Source organism: Abramis brama (assembly GCF_963993115.1).
Source record: "Abramis brama genome assembly, chromosome: 4".
NCBI lineage: Eukaryota > Metazoa > Chordata > Actinopteri > Cypriniformes > Leuciscidae > Abramis > Abramis brama.
In genome coordinates this window covers 55,738,107-55,757,628 of record NC_139966.1, presented here as the reverse complement: position 1 = coordinate 55,757,628, position 19,522 = coordinate 55,738,107, and the positions used below count along the sequence as shown (strand labels likewise).

Here is a 19,522-nt window from a genome sequence, read left to right as displayed (position 1 = left end):
AGTACTAAAGTAGGCTACTTGAGTATCAAGAGTACAAGAGTACATTTTCTAAATATTGCATTACTACTGCCACAGTGCTTACATTGGTAAACACAGCAAGCACTTGAAGCGAAAACTATCATTAACTTGTTCAGAAAATTGAAAATTGTTCAGAAAATTGATCTGGCGAGGTGGGGGAAGACTCATGAATATTCATTAGGGAAGCCATCCCTGATTGGTCTGATGACCTACCCCTAACCCCACCCCTAAACCTACCCGTCACTGGGGTTAAGACCAATCAGAGATGACTTCCCTAATGAATATTCATGAGTCTTCCCCTACCATCCTGGGGAAAAAAATACTCCCGGGATGGACCTGCTGCGTCTTCATCCATTGTTTCGTCTCTTATCTAAATCCGACCATGGAGTTGACTTTGGCGGAAAGCTGAAGGTGATTGCTGATAGGCTGTCCTAATCAGTGGCGCCTGCACAATCCAATCACATTTGAGAGGGAAACAACAAATTGAGGGTTTCCGAGATGTTTCTTTTTTCCTTTTTAGAAGAAGAAGTAATGGGTACTCACAGTTATGGATAGAAATGTAGTGGAGTAAAGAGTACAATATTTGCCTCTCAAATGTACTTGAGTAAAGTCATGAGTACTCCCCAAAAATGATACTCGAGTAAAGTACAGATCCCTCAAAATTGTACTTAAGTACTGTACTCAAGTAAATGTACTCTGTTACTGTCCGGCTCTGTATATATATATATATATATATATATATATATATATATATATATATAATATGTGTATATATATATATATTATATTTATATGTGTGTATGTGTGCGTGTCTGTGTGTGTGTATATACAGTGAGGAAAATAAGTATTTGAACACCCTGCTATTTTGCAAGTTCTCCCACTTAGAAATCATGGAGGGGTCTGAAATTGTCATCATAGGTGCATGTCCACTGTGAGAGACATAATCTAAAAAAAAAAAAAATCCAGAAATCACAATGTATGATTTTTTAACTATTTATTTGTATGATACAGCTGCAAATAAGTATTTGAACACCTGAGAAAATCAATGTTAATATTTGGTACAGTAGCCTTTGTTTGCAATTACAGAGGTCAAACGTTTCCTGTAGTTTTTCACCAGGTTTGCACACACTGCAGGAGGGATTTTGGCCCACTCCTCCACACAGATCTTCTCTAGATCAGTCAGGTTTCTGGGCTGTCGCTGAGAAACACGGAGTTTGAGCTCCCTCCAAAGATTCTCTATTGGGTTTAGGTCTGGAGACTGGCTAGGCCACGCCAGAACCTTGATATGCTTCTTACAGAGCCACTCCTTGGTTATCCTGGCTGTGTGCTTCGGGTCATTGTCATGTTGGAAGACCCAGCCTCGACCCATCTTCAGTGCTCTAACTGAGGGAAGGAGGTTGTTCCCCAAAATCTCGCAATACATGGCCCCGGTCATCCTCTCCTTAATACAATGCAGTCGCCCTGTCCCATGTGCAGAAAAACACCCCCAAAGCATGATGCTACCACCCCCATGCTTCACAGTAGGGATGGTGTTCTTGGGATGGTACTCATCATTCTTCTTCCTCCAAACACGGTTAGTGGAATTATGACCAAAAAGTTCTATTTTGGTCTCATCTGACCACATGACTTTCTCCCATGACTCCTCTGGATCATCCAAACGGTCATTGGCAAACTTAAGACGGGCCTTGACATGTGCTGGTTTAAGCAGGGGAACCTTCCGTGCCATGCATGATTTCAAACCATGACGTCTTAGTGTATTACCAACAGTAACCTTGGAAACGGTGGTCCCAGCTCTTTTCAGGTCATTGACCAGCTCCTCCCGTGTAGTTCTGGGCTGATTTCTCACCTTTCTTAGGATCATTGAGACCCCACGAGGTGAGATCTTGCATGGAGCCCCAGTCCGAGGGAGATTGACAGTCATGTTTAGCTTCTTCCATTTTCTAATGATTGCTCCAACAGTGGACCTTTTTTCACCAAGCTGCTTGGCAATTTCCCCGTAGCCCTTTCCAGCCTTGTGGAGGTGTACAATTTTGTCTCTAGTGTCTTTGGACAGCTCTTTGGTCTTGGCCATGTTAGTAGTTGGATTCTTGCTGATTGTATGGGGTGGACAGGTGTCTTTATGCAGCTAACGAACTCAAATAGGTGCATCTAATTTAGGATAATAAATGGAGTGGAGGTGGACATTTTAAAGGCAGACTAACAGGTCTTTGAGGGTCAGAATTCTAGCTGATAGACAGGTGTTCAAATACTTATTTGCAGCTGTATCATACAAATAAATAGTTAAAAAATCATATATTGTGATTTCTGGATTTTTTTTTTTAGATTATGTCTCTCACAGTGGACATGCACCTACGATGACAATTTCAGACCCCTCCATGATTTCCAAGTGGGAGAACTTGCAAAATAGCAGGGTGTTCAAATACTTTTTTTCCTCACTGTATATATACATATACACACGCACGCACACACACACACACACACACACACACACACACACACACACACACACACACACACACACAAACACAAACTTTATATATGTTTGTTTATATAATATGTGTGTATATATTCTTATATTTATATGTGTGTGTGTGTGCATCTAACATAACTTTGTTTATATAATATGTGTATGTATATATTATTATATTTATATGTGTGTGTGTGTGTATATATATATATATATATATATATATATATATATATATATATATATACACACATATACATATATGCACACACACACACACACACACACACACACACACACATACATAAACACAAACTTTTTTGTTAGATGCGATTAATCAGTTTGACAGCTTTTAATTTTAATTTGACAGAAATTCTAAGAAACAAAATTTATTCTGAAAAGAAACATTCAAATATATACTTCTAGTTTTGTGAAATGGGGTTTTAATTAATTAATAGTGTATTTGATAAGTCCTCCACGCCACCAGGCGGCAGTACGCGCGCGGTTTGCTTCGTGCTCATGACGACCAGGCGCAGCGTCTGACGTCACTGCTAACAGCAGCAATGGCGGCCCCCACAGAGAGCACGAGTGAAACGCCAACAAATAAAAAACAGAAAAAGAGCAAGAATACAGGTACAACTACACTTAGAAACAGTTAACTATACACAGTGTTATCCTAACAGTGCTTGTTGACATCGCGCCTATAATTCCATATTAGTGAAGTTAAATGACGTGTGTGTGTGATTGCCGCTCGTGTAGAATTAAAGTTCTGTTTTTCTTGTAGCTATAATGATATAGTACTTTGTTAGTGTGCGCATTTCATAACTGTTTTCCCCAAAACATTCAGTTATTGTGCATTTGTTGTCTTCCAACTCTTCGGTTGTTTTTATCTAATACACAACTGATGTCTGTAGAAAACTAAATAAACTTTAAGGGTGAAGTGTTTAATAAATCTCTGCCTGGTAACGAGAATGTTGATTTTCCAACTCTATAAGTGTGTGTGTGTACTCTATAGGTGTACTAGTACAGGGTCAGTGTGATATTAAATGTTAATACCGTGGTATTATACATATACTACAGTACTAAGTGATTTTTATGTTGGTGTGCAATGGATTTTAAAAGTGTAAAACATTATTACATGCACATTTTGGGGAATAAACACGCATCCCCAGATTACTGTAAACTGCTTAACATAAAAGAGTTTGCTAAATTCCTAATGACTTACTAATTAATCTCTGGACTTAACGTAGTGGATGAGACCGAGCTGCTGGTGGTGCCAGACGGCTGGAAAGAGCCCAAGTTCACCCGAGAGGACAATCCCAAAGGTTTGCTGGAGGAGAGCAGCTTCGCCACACTTTTCCCCAAGTACAGAGAGGCGTACCTGAAGGAGTGCTGGCCGCTGGTGCAGAAAGCGCTCGGAGATGTGGTGCGTGTCAGGAAAATCTTCATTTGGTTTTGAAAATGCTTGTAAGCTCACTGAATTAGTTTGTCTGTTATCTTTTGATATCTCCTGCTGTTCTGTAGTTCATCAATGCCACACTGGACCTGATTGAAGGCAGTATGACCGTGCACACAACAAAGAAAACATTTGACCCTTATGCAATCCTCAGAGCAAGGGATCTCATCAAGTTATTGGCCAGAAGTGTGCCGTTTGAACAGGTATGCATTGTACTGCTATACAAGCGATGTAATTCACTGATTTTATATATATATATATATATATAGTTATTCAGTACCAGTCAACAGTTTGGAAACATTACTATTTTTAATGTTTTTGAAAGAAGTCTCTTATGCTCGTCAAGCCTGCATTTGTTTGATAAAAAATACAGAAAAAAACATTAATATTGTGAATTATTATTACAATTTCAAATAGTATTCTATCATAATATATTTGAAAATATAATTTATTTCTGTGATGCAAAGCTGAATTTTCATCAGCCATTACTCCAATCTTCAGTGTCACATGATCCTTCATTCTAATATGCTATTATACATATATATGTATGTATATATATATATATATATATGTATGTATGTGTGTGTGTGTGTGTAACGATGCAGGGTTGAATCAAAGGAGGAAGCAGGATCTACGTGCAGCAGCTTTATTAGATAAACTCAAAACCAGACAGACTTAGACTAAACAAGATAACAAGGGGGCGTGGCTAATCAGAAACACATGGGGAGACTAATCAACATAACGGGAACTGCCAAACATAGGATGAGACGGGAACTCAGACATGAATGTGACAGTATGTATATGTGTGTGTATATGTATATATATATATAACATCAGTAAATTAGTGTGCAAAATCAGTGAATTCTGTGCAAAAGGACAGATTATTGTTGATCAAAAGTGTCAGTTCAGACATTTATAATATTACAAAATATTTCTATTTCAAATAAATGCTGTTCTTTTAAGCATTTTATTAATCAAAGAATCCAAATGAAATAAAAAATGTATCATGGAAATATGAGGCAGTTTTCAACACTGATAATAATCAGAAATGTTTCTTGAGCATCATCATATTAGAGTGATTTCTGAAGGATCATGTGACTCTGAAGACTGGAGTAATGATGCTGAAAATTCAGCTTTGATCACAGGAATAAATTACATTTTAAAATATATTCAAGTAGAAAAAAATATTTAATATTGTAATATTTCACAATTTTTGAACAAATGAATTTTTAAAAAATATAAAAAAATCTTAATATATATAATCTTATATATATAATTTTGCCTAAAATCTTTCGCTAAACCTTCCTGTTCATTTCAGGCTGTGAGGATACTGGAAGACGACATGGCTTGTGACATCATAAAGATCGGGACTCTTGTGCGAAACAGAGAGCGTTTCGTGAAGAGACGCCAGAGACTGATCGGCCCCAAGGGCTCCACGCTGAAGGTGTCTCCCTTCATTTGTTCATATTACACTTCATTTGTTCATATTACACTTCATTTGTTCATATTACACTTCATTTGTTCATATTACACTTCACTTGTCATGATTTTTTTATTCCCAGACAGTGAGGTCCAAAAGTCTTGAAAATCTGGGATTTTTGTTTTTCATTTAAACTTAGCAATATTTAAAAATTTTAAATGCATAAATTCATGCACATTTTCCAATTCAACTTTTCACTCAAATAGCTTTGAAAGCCATTTTTAATAATGAAATTTTAAATTAATTTAGAAAGCTAAAAAACAGTTGCATTTTCACTGGCGGACTTTGGATTCCTCTTTTTAACGTTCTTTGCTCTTTTGTTCTTTACTTTTAAGAGATGAAGTGTCTATCTATCTGTCTGTCTGTCTGTCTGTCTGTCCATCCATCCATCCATCCATCCATCCATCCATCCATCCATCCATCCATCCATCCATCCATCCATCCATCCATCCATCCATCCATCCATCCATCTGAAAATCACCACAATAGATGCTACATCAAATCCATTAACAAAATACAAAATACATTATTACAATTAGGGGTGAAAAATCTTGTACTCGTGGTACTAGTTAATTTTTGACTCAGATCATAAAAACTCACCTAATAAACATGCTAAAATTAAAGAACATGTCTGGATTTGTTATTGATCAGGCATTTCGAGCTTGATAAAATTTCACAGAAACCACACACACACACACACACACACACACACACACACACACACACAGACACAGAGTTCTTTTGATGTTGTATTGTTGTTTTATTGCTTTTGCAGATTTATGTTTTGCATGTCCGGTGTGTCTTTTCGATGTTTCAGTGAATGTGCTAAAATCTCATGCGTTTGTTCTGTTTCAGGCCCTAGAGCTTCTGACCAACTGTTACGTGATGGTTCAGGGCAACACCGTGTCGGCTCTCGGCCCGTTCAATGGCTTGAAGGAGGTGAGGCTTTCAGTGGCCGAATTTTAATCATTCAAAACTCAAAACCGTTCACCCTGAAAACTAACCACACTACTTTTGTTCAGTCATAATGCCACGAATGTAAAGGAATCAGCTTGTGCTTCTCGCTTGTGTCTGCAGGTACGGAAAGTCGTGCTCGAGACAATGAAGAACATTCACCCCATTTACAACATAAAGGTACATAGAAATCACTCAAAGACTTCACTCGTTTCATCACTGGATGAATCAGTGTTTTTGAACGAATCTCTTGAATGAATGATTCAATGACAAATCAATTTTTAACAGTCGCATGTCGCCACCTACTGGTGTAATGATGTAATACATTTTTTTTTTATTTAACTCTAAAACTGTCAATGTGGTCTGGCTGTAACATAGTTTTTGTCGTCTTTTTTGGGGCGTGAGAATGATTTTTTCATCAAATCCTTTTATCATTTATCACAGCCTGGTCTGTCTTGAGTATGCTGGTCACATGATTTAAAAAAAAATTTTTGTGATAAATTAGTCAGCCTGACCTAAATCCAACATGGCTGCCAGTGGTGCAGGACATTCAGATTTTGAGATAAGTAAATATATATTAAACTTACTTTTCTTTTGAAAAAATAATACTAACACTGCTAACATTAATTATGAACATTGTCTTAAGGTGCTATAAAAATGTTGTTCATGTTGTTATTTAGCACGTTTTGAAATATATGTTACACCTGAGTCACATTGCCACTTTTGGGTATAAAAAAAGGATTAACTTTGTATTCATTTTTGTAACAATCTTTGTATTCTGAGTTTTTTTTTTTTTTTTTTTTTTTACAAATTATAAAATTTACAGGTTAAACTGATACAGCCTGTCTGTCTTGAGAATGCTGGTCACATTATTTGCTTCAAGTTATCTGTGATCAATTAGTCAGCCTGACCTAAATCCAACATTTTTTACCTTTTTTTTTTTTAAACAATTTTTATGGTAACGCAAGGTCCGATTTCAAAACGGTTTTCACAGGCTGAATCTTGAGTTTGTAAGCTATACTACTGTGATATATAATATGTCAACATTATATGAGTTGAAGTATAGGATATAATTGTTTTAAACATGCAATGGCAGTTACAGTTATAGATTTGGTCTTTTTTTTATACCCTAAACAGGCAATGTGACCTGGGAGTCACAACTCATAAAATCCAAAATACATAACATTTTTCAAAAATTCTTTTGGATATGATTTACTTAAGTCCAGATGATATAAAAAAATGACATGAAAGTATTTGTTGCCTGTTTAAGGGTCAAGTTACTTTCAAAAGGTGATTTACTCTGTTTTGATCGCTACCACATACATCAGTGTTTATATCCAAACTATTAACTTTTATCCCAGTACTTCTATCATCATTTGAATGATTGTAACAGTAATAAAGATTGTTTGTGAAGCTGTTTCATGACAACTGCTCTCTCCACCAACGCAGATCTGAATCAGTGCGATCGTACTTGTTTAAAGGTTTAATAGACTTATTGCTGAATCGTTGTTATTTAGGAATAAGATCACATGGGTGTTTGAATCGAGATCGTGATCTTTTAGTGATTAATCGTGCAGCTCTAGTTGTAAACCATATTAGGATGGTCTGTAAATTGAAAAGGTGTCACTGCCGTCATGAGCGACTCTAACAGTAATTGTGCTTGTGATTCAATCCTCTCCAGACATTAATGATCAAGCGGGAGCTGGCGAGCGACCCGGAGCTGCGCACTCAGAACTGGGAGAGATTCCTGCCCAACTTCCGCCATAAGAGTCTCTCCAAACGCAAGCAGCCCAAGAAGAAGACGGTGAAGAAGAAGGAGTACACGCCGTTCCCCCCGCCTCAGCCCGAGAGCAAGGTACGGGCGCACACTTCTCGAGAGAAAGCATGAGCCGCTCGAGGTGTGCACTGCAGGGATTTTCCCACGAGTACAGGGTGGTAACAGCCGCATAAACATGATGAAACATGATTTGTTTGGCAACATTAGTTAACTACATTAATTAACCATGAAAAGGGCTTCTAAAGCTTTTATTAATGTTAATATTAATTTCATTATTTACTTATATATTATTAAAATCAGAGCTAACATGAATTAACATTGAACTGTATTTTTTATTAACTAATGCTATTAATAAATACTGTATTACTTGTTAGTTAATGCATTGGCTTAACATTAACTAATGGAACGTTATTGTAAAGTGTTACCATTTGTTTTAGTGTTTTTTTTACATATTCAATCTGAACAATTCAATGCGAAATGAATAATAATTATTAAGATAATAATCAGACAGGTATCAAAAAATAGAAACAATCAACTTGAACCTGAGAACAACTGTTTAGTAAAATAAAGTATTGATCTAGTTGATACTTGATATTATTAAATAATAACTATATATATAGATAGATAGTACAGGTCAAAAGTTTGGACACATTACTATTTTTAATGTTTTTGAAAGAAGTTTCTTCTGCTCATCAAGCCTGCATTTATTTGATAAAAAAATACAGAAAAAAATGTAATATTGTGATATATTATTACAATTTAAAATAATTGGTTTTCAATTTATTATACTTTAAATGATCATTTATATCTGTGATGCAAAGCTGAATTTTCAGGATCATTACTCCAGTCTATCACATGATCCTTCAGAAATCATTATAATATGATGATTCATTATCAAAGTTGGAAACAGTTCTGCTGCTTAATATTTTTTCATAACCTGTGATACTTTTTTAGGATACTTTGATGAATAAAAAGTAAAAAAATAAAAAGTAAAAAAAAGAAGTACATTTTTTTAAAATAGAAATCTTTTGTAACAGCAATATACACTACTGGTCAGTAATTTGGGGTCAGTAATTGTTTTTCTTTCTTTTTTTGAAATAAATCAATACTTTTATTCAGCAAGGATGTGTTAAATTGATAAAAAAGTGATAGTAAAGAAGATTTATATTATTAGAAAATATTTTTTTATTTTGAATAAATGCAGTTCTTTTTAACCTTTTATTCATTAAATATATTAGGCAGCAGAACTGTTTCCAACACTCATAATACATCAGAATATTAGAATGATTTCTAAAGGATCATGTGATAGACTGGATGTCACATGTGACACTGAAGACTGGAGTAATGATGCTGGAATAAATTATTTTTTAAAGTATATTCAAATAGAAAACTATTATTTTAAGTTGTAATAATATTTCACAATATTACTGTTTTTTTCTGTATTTTGAACGCAGCCTTGATAAGCATTAGAGACTTCTTTCAAAAATATAAAAAAATCATAATGTTTCCAAACTTTGGACCTGTACTGTGTGTATATATATATATATATTCTCTTATATATACTCTTTGATATTATATTAAATCTATAAATACTTTTATTTATAAATAAATATATATGTTGAGTTTTTAGTCGAATTGATGTATTTTTGAGGACATCCCCGCCCATATAAATTACAATAATAATCAGGGTTTTTTTTAAAATACCTTTTTCGACAGTTCTTGTTTGCCTAAGTGAAATATTCTTCTGCACAGATTGATAAGCAACTGGCGACCGGCGAGTTCTTCCTGCTGGAGAGCGAGAAGAGACGCAAGAAGATGACTGAGATCAAGGTGCGCTGGTTTTTATGAGTGTTTGCACAGATGCAGTGACTGACCAGAACTAGTTCACTCGTAACCGCTTGTTCATTTTCTTGGACTGAAGGTGAAACAGGCTGAGGCTTTATCCAAGAGACAAGAGCAGCGGCAGAAAGATTTCATTCCCCCTAAAGAGAAGCCCGCCGTGAAGAAGACCAAACCAGGTACTGCAGAAAACACTGAATACACTGAGACGCATGCGACAGTGATGCATCATGAAAGCATTACAGTTTTCACCGCACAACAGTTTTATTTGAGTTTTTATTATATTTTTATTAATATTTTAAAATAGCTTTAATTTTTATATTTTTAGTTTTCATGTTAATTTTAGTAGCTGAGCTAAAAAATAAAATAAAATGAGCTTTTTGCCATTTAAAAATAAATACAATTTAAATATTGCTTTTTAGGTTTAATTTATTTTTATTTCAGTTTTAGTTAATTGTTTAATTTATTTCCAGTTAATAATTTTATCTCCGTTTATTGGCAACATTTCAGATTTTTGTTTAGTTCAAGTTTTTCCAACTAAACAAAAATTAGGAGTGTTGCCGATAAACTGAAATAAAATTATTAACTGGAAATAAATAAAAAACTATATACTGGATATACTGGAAATAGATAAACTGACTAGTACAACACTGAAATAAAACAATTAAACCTAAAAAAGCGATGAAGCTGGAAAAAAATAAAATAATTATATATATATATATATTTTTTTTTCCTCCAGTTTTTAGACATTTCAATTAACATGTCTGTTAATTGAAATGAAGCTGATATATATATATATATATATATATATATATATATATATATACAGTACCAGTCAAAAGTTTGGAAACATTACTATTTTTAATGTTTTTGAAAGAAGTCTCTTATGCTCATCAAGCCTGCAGTTAAAAAAAACAAAAACAAAAAACCCCAGTAATATTATGAAATATTATTACAATTTAACATAATGGTTCTCTTTTTTAATATACTTTAAAATGTAATTTATTTTTGTGATGCAAAGCTGAATTTTCATCAGCAAGTACTCCAGTCTTTGGTGTCTTATGATCCTTCAGAAATCATTCTAATATGATGATTTATTATCAATGTTGGAAACAGTTGTGCTGCTTAATATTTTTTTTATAACCTGAGATACTTTTTTCAGGATTATTTGATGAATAAAAAGTTAAAAAGAACTATTTATTTAGAATAGAAATCTTTTGTAACAATATACACTACCGTTCAAAAGTTTGGGAACAATAACTATTTTTTTTTAAAGAAATTAGTACTTTAATTCAACAAGGATGCGTTAAATTGATAAAAGGTGATGGTAACGATTTATATTGTTAGAAATGTTTTTATTTTGAATAAATGCTGTTTTTATGAATAAATGCTGTTAACGTTTTACTCATCAATGAATCCTGAAAAAAGTATTCCAAAAAAATATATTAAACAGCACAACTGTTTCCATCATTGATAATAACTGAGTATCAAATCATCATATTAGAATGATTTCTGAAGGATCATAAGACACCAAAGACTGGAGTACTTGCTGATGAAAATTCAGCTTTGCATCACAAAAATAAATTACATTTTAAAATATATTAAAAAAAGAGAACCATTATTTTAAATTGTAATAATATTTCATAATATTACTGTTTTTTTTTGTTTGTTTTTGTTTTTAACTGCAGGCTTGATGAGCATAAGAGACTTCTTTCAAAAGCATTAAAAATAGTACTGTTTCCAAACTTTTGACTGGTACTGTATATATATATATATATATTATAGATAATATCCCTGGTCGAGAACTGCATCTCATGTTGTATGATGATATTATTATTACATTTTATTAAAAAAAAATAAAGATTTATTTCAATTAATAGAAATGATTTGATTAGTTTTAGTTAACGATAATAACCCTGGTCCAGGATGGCATTTCATATTGTATAATATTGATGATAATAAAAGTAATTAAGATAAAATTATTATTCATAATAATAAATGATTAAATAAAAAAAAAAAGTTAAATCATCAAAATATATCAAATAAACTAATATATATATTATATATATAAACATAACTGATGTTAACTGCATGTACTGAATGTGATCTTGGTCAGAAGACTAGTAATATTGGCTAGCAACATTCCTGGTAATATGACTTTATATTGTGTAAATAATTCACATGTGAACTCATGATATAATATTTATTATTCTCTTCTTTATAGCAACCACAGAAAACAAAATTGATATTCAAGCCATTAAAGAAAAAGTGAAGAAAGCAAAAAGTAAAAAGCTCGGAGCTCCTCCTGTAAACCCCGAGACGCCTTCAGCGAAAGACGGCAAACGGAAGAAACTCAAAAGCTAACTCGCGTCGGTCGATCTGAACTCTGATCCTGGAGAAACACAGTCACACCATCACCGGACGTCCGTTCAGTTCAGCGGCTGTCATACTGTGTTTATATAAAAGATGTTTGGTTTCATGCTTCGTCAACATCATTATAAAACCTCAATCTCACAATCAGATCTTAGATTTTGGCTTGTCGGAGATGAGGAATAAGAGACAGGAAAGTATGAAACACAAAACTGTATGAACAATCATCATGAGTTTGTCCTGTAGAGTCAGAAACTGTTAAAACCGATGCTTCTGCTTGAGACAGACGCTCATTGATCGTGTTACATACTTTAGGTATAATAATAACTATGAACGGTGTACGGTATGTACAGTATAGGCTATTAGATGACCGATAAATCTGAATTTGTGATGCTTCTGCTCTCGTGCTGTTCGTCATGAGCGAAGTACCTCTGTATGTTCATTTTTCAGATGCATCTTTTTTTGCTACCCAGAATGCTTGGCATCATTTTTTCTTTTCTTTTTTACATGTAGTTCAGTAATTTCTCTGATATATGGCAATAAATCGAATGATATTTCTGTCATATATCCGTCTCACTCGTTTAAACTGAAGGGACTAGATGGACTAATTGATGAAACATGTCCAGGTCACATTCCAGCCCAAATCAAACCCATTAAATATTACTGTGATCTACAGATACTTGAAAGTTCATGAGAATGAGATTTTGCATTGCAGAAATTAGAATTTGTGGGGTAAATGTGCTTAATTGTTATGAAAATGTCAATGTAAAAAAAAAAAAAAAAAAAATTACTTAATGCATAATTTTCTTTCTTATTCTCTGCATAAAATTTGCTTCAAAGAGTTTTTGTCCCTCCCTGTCCCAGTGGAAATGTGGCATTGTCTGAATGTGACCTTTCAGTTTTTGAAGTTTTGAAGCTTCACTCTTATGCAAACACTCTTATGACACTCTTATGCCAATATGATGGCAATTCAGGCAATAAACACAGGCAAACATGAGCCATATCTACACGTTCTTTAGTCAAGATGCATTTACTTGAGAAGCAAAATGACTTGATAAAACAAGTAACTGGAAATTAATTATCAAAATTGTGATTTTGCTTATAGGGTGAGAAAAATCATCTTGTTTTCCCTTGAATTAAGTGTATTTTAATGACCCAACTGACCCATTTTTTCTTGTTTTAAGCATAAATATATGCTTGTCATATATCTGTCTCACTCGTTTAAACTGAAGGGACTAGATGGACTAATTGATGAAAAACATGTCCAGGTCACATTCCAGCCCAGATCAAACCCATTAAATATTACTGTGATCTACAGATACTTGAAAGTTCATGAGAATGAGATTTTGCATTGCAGAAATTAGAATTTGTGGGGTAAATGTGCTTCACTGATATAAAAATGTCAATGCAAAAAAAAATCAAAAAAAAAATCACTTATTATATTATACACCTTTATTTTACCAGGAAAAGAAGCACATTGAGATTAAGAATCTCTTTTACAAGAGCGTCCTGGGAAATTTGATCCAAACAAATTTCAATATCAATACATAAATACAAACTTAATGCATAATTTTCTTCTAAATTACTCTTTTAATGTAATTGCATAAAATGTGCATCAAAGAGTAAATGTTCCACCCTGTCCCTGAGGATATATGGCATTGTCTGAATGTGAACTTTCGTTTTTTGCAGTTGAGTTCAAGCTGTTTCACTCATATGCAAACAGGTTATGATGGCAATTCAGCCAATAAACACAGGCAAAGATGAGCGGGACAGATATGACTCTGATAATCACAACCGACAGGCAGAAGGAGCCGCAGGAGGACAGCACAGGGTCCCAGTCTGGAGTCCACCGATAACCTACACAAACACACTCATGCTTAGGGGACTTGATAGCAGGATGCTGTTGTTGAAAAGATAACAGAACCGCCCAAAACACTCCAGTCGCTCTTACAAATGTCTGAATGCCATTGCATTTGCAGTGTTTCTCAACTAGTTTTGCTTCAGAACCAGAATAACAGCTTCAGTTAACAGAAATACATTTTTGTAAATGCATAAACATCGGAAATATGATTTACAGTCTAGTTTTAGTGTCTCCAAATATTAGTGGTTTCATTCTATCAAAGGTCAAATAAAGGTTCTTCATGGAAACACACATGGACTTTATTTTTAAGAGTGTATATTCGTCCTAATTAATGCATATTTATGAAATCTTGTGTAGTTTTTTATGGTTTAATGCCACATAATCAGCTTCCGCCATCAAAAGCATTAGTGCGCAGACACAGACACTTGCTGTATTGCGATGACAGTCAGACATTTATAATTGTGAGTGAAGTGAGCAGATCTGTGTATTCAGATTGAGAGATCAGGCTTGTCTTACTCTGCAGTGCATCGCGGGTGGAGTTTCCTGTGAAAGAACGAGAGCGATGTGAAGTAAAGCGGTTGTTGGAAAGGATGTGTATTATGGCAAGCCGTTTTAACTTTTATTCATTTCCAGGATACTAATTCTTGATATCAACTATTACATTTTTACTAGTTGAAATGATAGTTAATGATATCAGGAATTAGATTTCTACTATAACAATGCTAATTCTTGATATCCACAATTAAATTTTCACTAGTAAAAACTATAATTCTTGATATCTGTAATTGTATTTCACTAGTGAAATTTCACAGGCTGCCATTCAAAATCCATTGTTGATATCAAGAATTGATTTCTTACTTCAGAAATACAATTCTTACTAGTAAAAACCTTTATTTTTGATATCAAGAATTAATCTGTCACTAGTTGAAATGTCTATTCTTGATATCAACAATTGAATTGCTACTAGTAACAATGTTCATTTTTGATATCAATAATTCAATTTTCACTAGTGACAATGTTAATTTCTGATATCATGAATGTGATTGTTACTAGTAAGAAAGCCATTTTAGATATCTGAAATAATATTGATATCAGAAATACATTTTCAGATATCAAAAATGAAAAATTTTACTAGAGCAATTAAATTGTTGATATCAAGAATAGACATTTCAGCTATAGTGACAATTGAATTATTGATATCAGTAATTCGCATTTTTACTAGTAACAATGTAATTATTGATATCAAATTTTTTATTTCTACTAGTAAGAAATCAATTATTGATATTAACAATTGATTTTGAATGGCAGCCTATGGAGACATTTTACTAGTGAAAATATAATTACAGATATCAACTAGTAAATTGTTGATATCAAAAATGTATGTTTGTTAGCCCTACTGACACTTACGACAGAGTTTGTTTTCACAGGTGTCCTGACCACAACCTCTGCACGATGACCCTTCTCTGTATGGAGCAACGCCGTCATAATTGCCTCTGTTAAAAACAATGTTGTTGTGTGCGAACAAAACAAAAACATGCTTTGCATAAAATGCACCGTTCAGAATTCTCTGCACCTGCAAATGTGGTTTTCATACTCACGCTGTTGCATAGTTGCACACAAATATGATTCCTGGCTTTGTTGAGAACGACGTTTCTGCCACACCTTTAGGACAGGCCTGCGCGGCACAACCAACCTTGTACGTGTCTGCCCAAACAACCTTTACGTGCAGAAAACAGGCGATACAGAGAGGGCTCATTCACTTATGTTTGAACACTTGAGTGTTTGGTTGAGCTTTAACCAGATCTGAGTGTGTACCTGTGTGTAGTGACCGCACACTTTTGAGCACTGGTTCTGACGGTAATCGTAATGTTGGACCTCGTCCACCCATGACTTCACTGCAGATTTCACTGTGAAATGGGTGTACGGATATCCAGCCCAGATGTTTTCACCCACAGAAGTGAACGTAGGGTGCATCCTTTTCACCTCCTTAAGGTGAATGTTATGTTTAAAGACACAGAATCTCGCCCAGGCCCGTGCTGTCACCGCCAGCCCTTCATCCCACGTCTGCACACACACACACACACACACACACACACACACACACACACACATACGCTTATTATGGCTTCATTTGTGATTAATGATGTAATCTTATGACAGATTCGTAGACCCACATGCAAACTGCCCTGTACACATTCATGCCTTTGCATCTATTGGGAAACTCTGTTCATTCCCTGCTGAGAAAACATCTTAAATCAGCCTCAAAATGGTTTGCTGGTTTAGAGGATTTTTGGGAACTTAAAAGGGGGGTGAAATGCTCATTTTCACTCAATCTCCTGTTAATCTTGAGTACCTATATAGTAGTATTGCATCCTTCATATCTCCAAAAAGTCTTTAGTTTTATTATATTTATAAAAGAAATATAATAAAGGCGCCCGCGCCTTTCCGGGAGAAGTGCCCTTAGGACCCATATAAGGAAATTACGCCCCAGCTGACGTCACACAGGCCCATACTCGAAAAAAACTTTCCGAAACTTGTGACTAACCGGAAGGACAATTTTTGGCACAGAAATACTCCTTCAAACGTACAATTTAATTTTTGAAACTTTGTCCATGTTTAGCATGGGAATCCAACTCTTTAACAGTGTAAAAAACTCAGTATGCATGAAATAGCATTTCACCCCCCCTTTAATGTTCTACTTTTAAGGCTGGGAGACTTTAAACCAGCCAAGACCAACAAATCAACACAGGCTTTTTTTTCTTTACCAACAGTAAATACATGTTACTTATCTGGTGAAACCGGAAATTGCATGGGGAACAAATGTAGAACCGGTTTTATGAGGAACTGATTGGATACTGAAAATCCAATTTGAAAAGAACATTCAAAATATTAATAAATACTGTAATAACATATAAATAATATTAGAACAACGTTTATTGTAGTTTATATTTTACATATTTATTTTACTGCACAGTAGTGTTGGTTTAAATGTCTGAAACTAAGAGTTTAACTCTTTTTTTTTTTTGTTGAAATAGGATATTACATAAGAAAATAATGTAGAATGGGGGTTGGTTTTATGAGGAATTGATTGGGTCCTGTGGTGTCACGTGGTTCAAAAACAATGATGTCATATGAAAATGACAGTCGTTATGGAGGCGTAGCAAGTTATTACGTTTTGATTAGAAAAACTTTTTTTTTTAAATAATGTGCACCAATTAGTCATGCACTATAAGACCGGGAGCACGTATGAAGACACATGCCCCTTTTACACAGAAAATTTAAGTAAAATGACCAGAACGACTTTTCTGGTAAATACATAAATGTGTGTTCACACAAGCAATGGCGATCCGTCTTATAACATTAAGACATCAGTTTAAAAATCATCTGAAATTACCAGTGTCGTTTATTTTTAGTTACTTTTTACTTCTGAGCGACAGGCTTAAAGGGATGATCAAACAGAACGCAGTTTTGCTCTTAAAAACACGAGATGCATATATCAGATGCAAATTAACTGCAGATCGAAGGCGAGATGTGATCAGGGATGTGATGCACCGGTCAGACGTCTGTCTAATATGGAAGGCCAACAGGGCCAAAACGCGTGAAACTAACGTCTGAATATTGTCATGTTAACGCATACATTTCTCTGCTCAATTATGCAAGTTTATTATTAACAGCTACTGCTATAAACTCATGAAGTTTAGCCAACTAAAATAGGATTTTAAAGTAATATCACCAAACAATAAATTAAAAGACAACCATGATGCACTCAAACACAGCACATGACCTTCTGTAATGCCCACGTCTTGAAAACACACTCCCACCTCTTTAATAAACAGGGACATGTTCGTCCAGTCCGAATTGGTACATACAAATCACAGATGTCAAATGATAAGAATTGTGATTCAAACGTTGTTTAGAAAACTAATCCCGTGTGAATAGGGTTTGACCAAAGACGTTAGACAAGAGGTAATCAGTCTTAATTTTCCAATTCAAATTAGACCAAACTACCATTTTATATAACTGACATTAAAAAGGTAGGAGCAGTCTAAAAATACAGATGACTGACTTCGTCCACTTTCAGTTTCGTTTAACACATATTTGCATGTTTAACTTGTATTATGTTTAGCCTACCATGTAGCGCATGTTGCTGGCTGGTGGATTCACGTTGATGCGGTTCATATTGTGTTCTGTTACACATTCCTCAATAAACTCTGGATCCGTGATATCATAGAAGGGCTCGCTGGAAACCACTTTCAGCAGAGCGGTGACAGAGATCAGAATGTGAATAAAGTCACTCATCACTGAGTTTGACTGACGATTGAGAGAAGTTTCCTGTTAGTGTGAACTTGTGATGTTGAGGTTTTTTTTACTCAGTTCTGCTTTTTTTAAAAGAGCTTCTGAGGAACTATTTTTAAATAAAAAACAAGTCAAAACCTCACATCTGCTGCATACCGCACTGCATTGTGGGTTAAACCACTTCCCACTTCCCACCATTTGAACACCGGTTATCACCAGATTAACTCGGGTAAATGCAATGAATGACGGTTTTAATCTGATTAATGAGTTTGGCATCTCTACCACAAAACTAGTTTTTATTGTGCAATCATGTTTGCAAAACTAAAACATTAAATAATTGAAGATGTTCTTCAGCATATTGAGCAACCTGCATGCAGATGTGGTGTAACTGTGGTCGTGTCCTGTTTCTGATGAGATCAGGGCTTTATTTAAAGGTGCTCTAAGCGATGTCACACGTTTTTTAGGCTGACACATTTTTTGTCACATCCAGCAAACATCTCCTCACTATCTGCTAGCTGCCTGTCCCCTGAACACACTGTAAAAAAACACGGTCTCTGTAGGCAGCCCAGGCTCCACAAACGGCAACAAAAACAAACTGGCCCAGCCTGGACCACGAAACATAACAAACAGTGTTCCAGCCAATAACCGACAAGAATGATTAGTGCGCATGCACATGAAGGGGGGTGGGGGGTGTGGGGGGTGGAGGAGAGAGAAGCATGAAGAGGGAAGTTAGCTAGAGGAGAGATGTCCTGGACAACGACTAACGTTAGAATTAAAAGTGAAAATCTTTTTTTCAATGAAAATGTGTTTTTTTTTTCATTACAAATTATATTATCTTAAAAACAACTTTACCTTAAAAAAACGTTAGAAGGGTTGCTGTGGCAACTAACGGAAATAAATTAAGTTTAACTTAAGTTTCTTAAAATTGCTAAAACTAAAAAAAAGAGTTAATGGAAATATAAAAAAATATATAAAAATGACAAAATAAAATAAAATGAAAACTG

At 34.6% G+C, this 19,522-nt stretch overlaps 2 protein-coding genes across 4 annotated transcripts; one reads left to right on the top strand and one right to left on the bottom strand.

Moving 5' to 3' along the window:
• The first annotated feature begins 1,145 nt into the window (after positions 1–1,145).
• krr1 (KRR1 small subunit processome component homolog) lies at positions 1,146–13,370 on the top strand. 2 transcript variants are annotated; one of them, XR_014605762.1, is made up of 11 exons: positions 1,146–3,118; positions 3,736–3,911; positions 4,010–4,144; positions 5,260–5,385; positions 6,277–6,360; positions 6,499–6,555; positions 8,057–8,230; positions 9,905–9,982; positions 10,074–10,170; positions 12,216–12,748; positions 12,812–13,370. XR_014605762.1 is itself a non-coding variant. In XM_084111183.1 (10 exons), exons 1-10 carry the CDS (start codon positions 3,049–3,051, stop codon positions 12,353–12,355), a joined length of 1,137 nt encoding a protein of 378 aa, XP_083967309.1. In that variant the 5' UTR covers positions 1,146–3,048; the 3' UTR covers positions 12,356–13,370. The 2 variants fall into 2 exon arrangements, 1 of the variants encoding a protein (XP_083967309.1); XM_084111183.1 differs by having other exon boundaries at positions 12,216–13,370.
• Positions 12,181–18,691, bottom strand: glipr1a (GLI pathogenesis-related 1a). 2 transcript variants are annotated; one of them, XR_014605763.1, is made up of 7 exons: positions 18,354–18,691; positions 16,038–16,286; positions 15,821–15,939; positions 15,630–15,715; positions 14,739–14,765; positions 12,831–14,218; positions 12,181–12,757 (listed from the first exon to the last, which is right to left on the bottom strand). XR_014605763.1 is itself a non-coding variant. In XM_084111188.1 (6 exons), the coding sequence occupies exons 1-6, from the start codon at positions 18,519–18,521 to the stop codon at positions 14,067–14,069; spliced, it is 801 nt and encodes a 266-aa protein (XP_083967314.1). In that variant the 5' UTR covers positions 18,522–18,691; the 3' UTR covers positions 12,181–14,066. The 2 variants fall into 2 exon arrangements, 1 of the variants encoding a protein (XP_083967314.1); XM_084111188.1 differs by having other exon boundaries at positions 12,181–14,218.
• Between the last annotated feature and the right edge of the window lie 831 nt (positions 18,692–19,522).

What these genes read in the sequence shown, in the direction of transcription:
- krr1 (XM_084111183.1), top strand. Translation starts at nt 3,049, where the DNA reads ATGGCGGCCCCCACAGAGAGCACGAGTGAAACGCCAACAAATAAAAAA. An exon ending in CCAAGGGCTCCACGCTGAAG is followed by an intron (nt 5,386 to 6,276) that starts GTGTCTCCCTTC and finishes GTTCTGTTTCAG; the next exon opens with GCCCTAGAGCTTCTGACCAA. An exon ending in CGTTCAATGGCTTGAAGGAG is followed by an intron (nt 6,361 to 6,498) that starts GTGAGGCTTTCA and finishes TTGTGTCTGCAG; the next exon opens with GTACGGAAAGTCGTGCTCGA.
- glipr1a (XM_084111188.1), bottom strand. Translation starts at nt 18,521, where the DNA reads ATGAGTGACTTTATTCACATTCTGATCTCTGTCACCGCTCTGCTGAAA. An exon ending in GTGTGCAACTATGCAACAGC is followed by an intron (nt 15,716 to 15,820) that starts GTGAGTATGAAA and finishes TGTTTTTAACAG; the next exon opens with AGGCAATTATGACGGCGTTG. An exon ending in CACCCGCGATGCACTGCAGA is followed by an intron (nt 14,219 to 14,738) that starts GTAAGACAAGCC and finishes GTGTTTGTGTAG; the next exon opens with GTTATCGGTGGACTCCAGAC.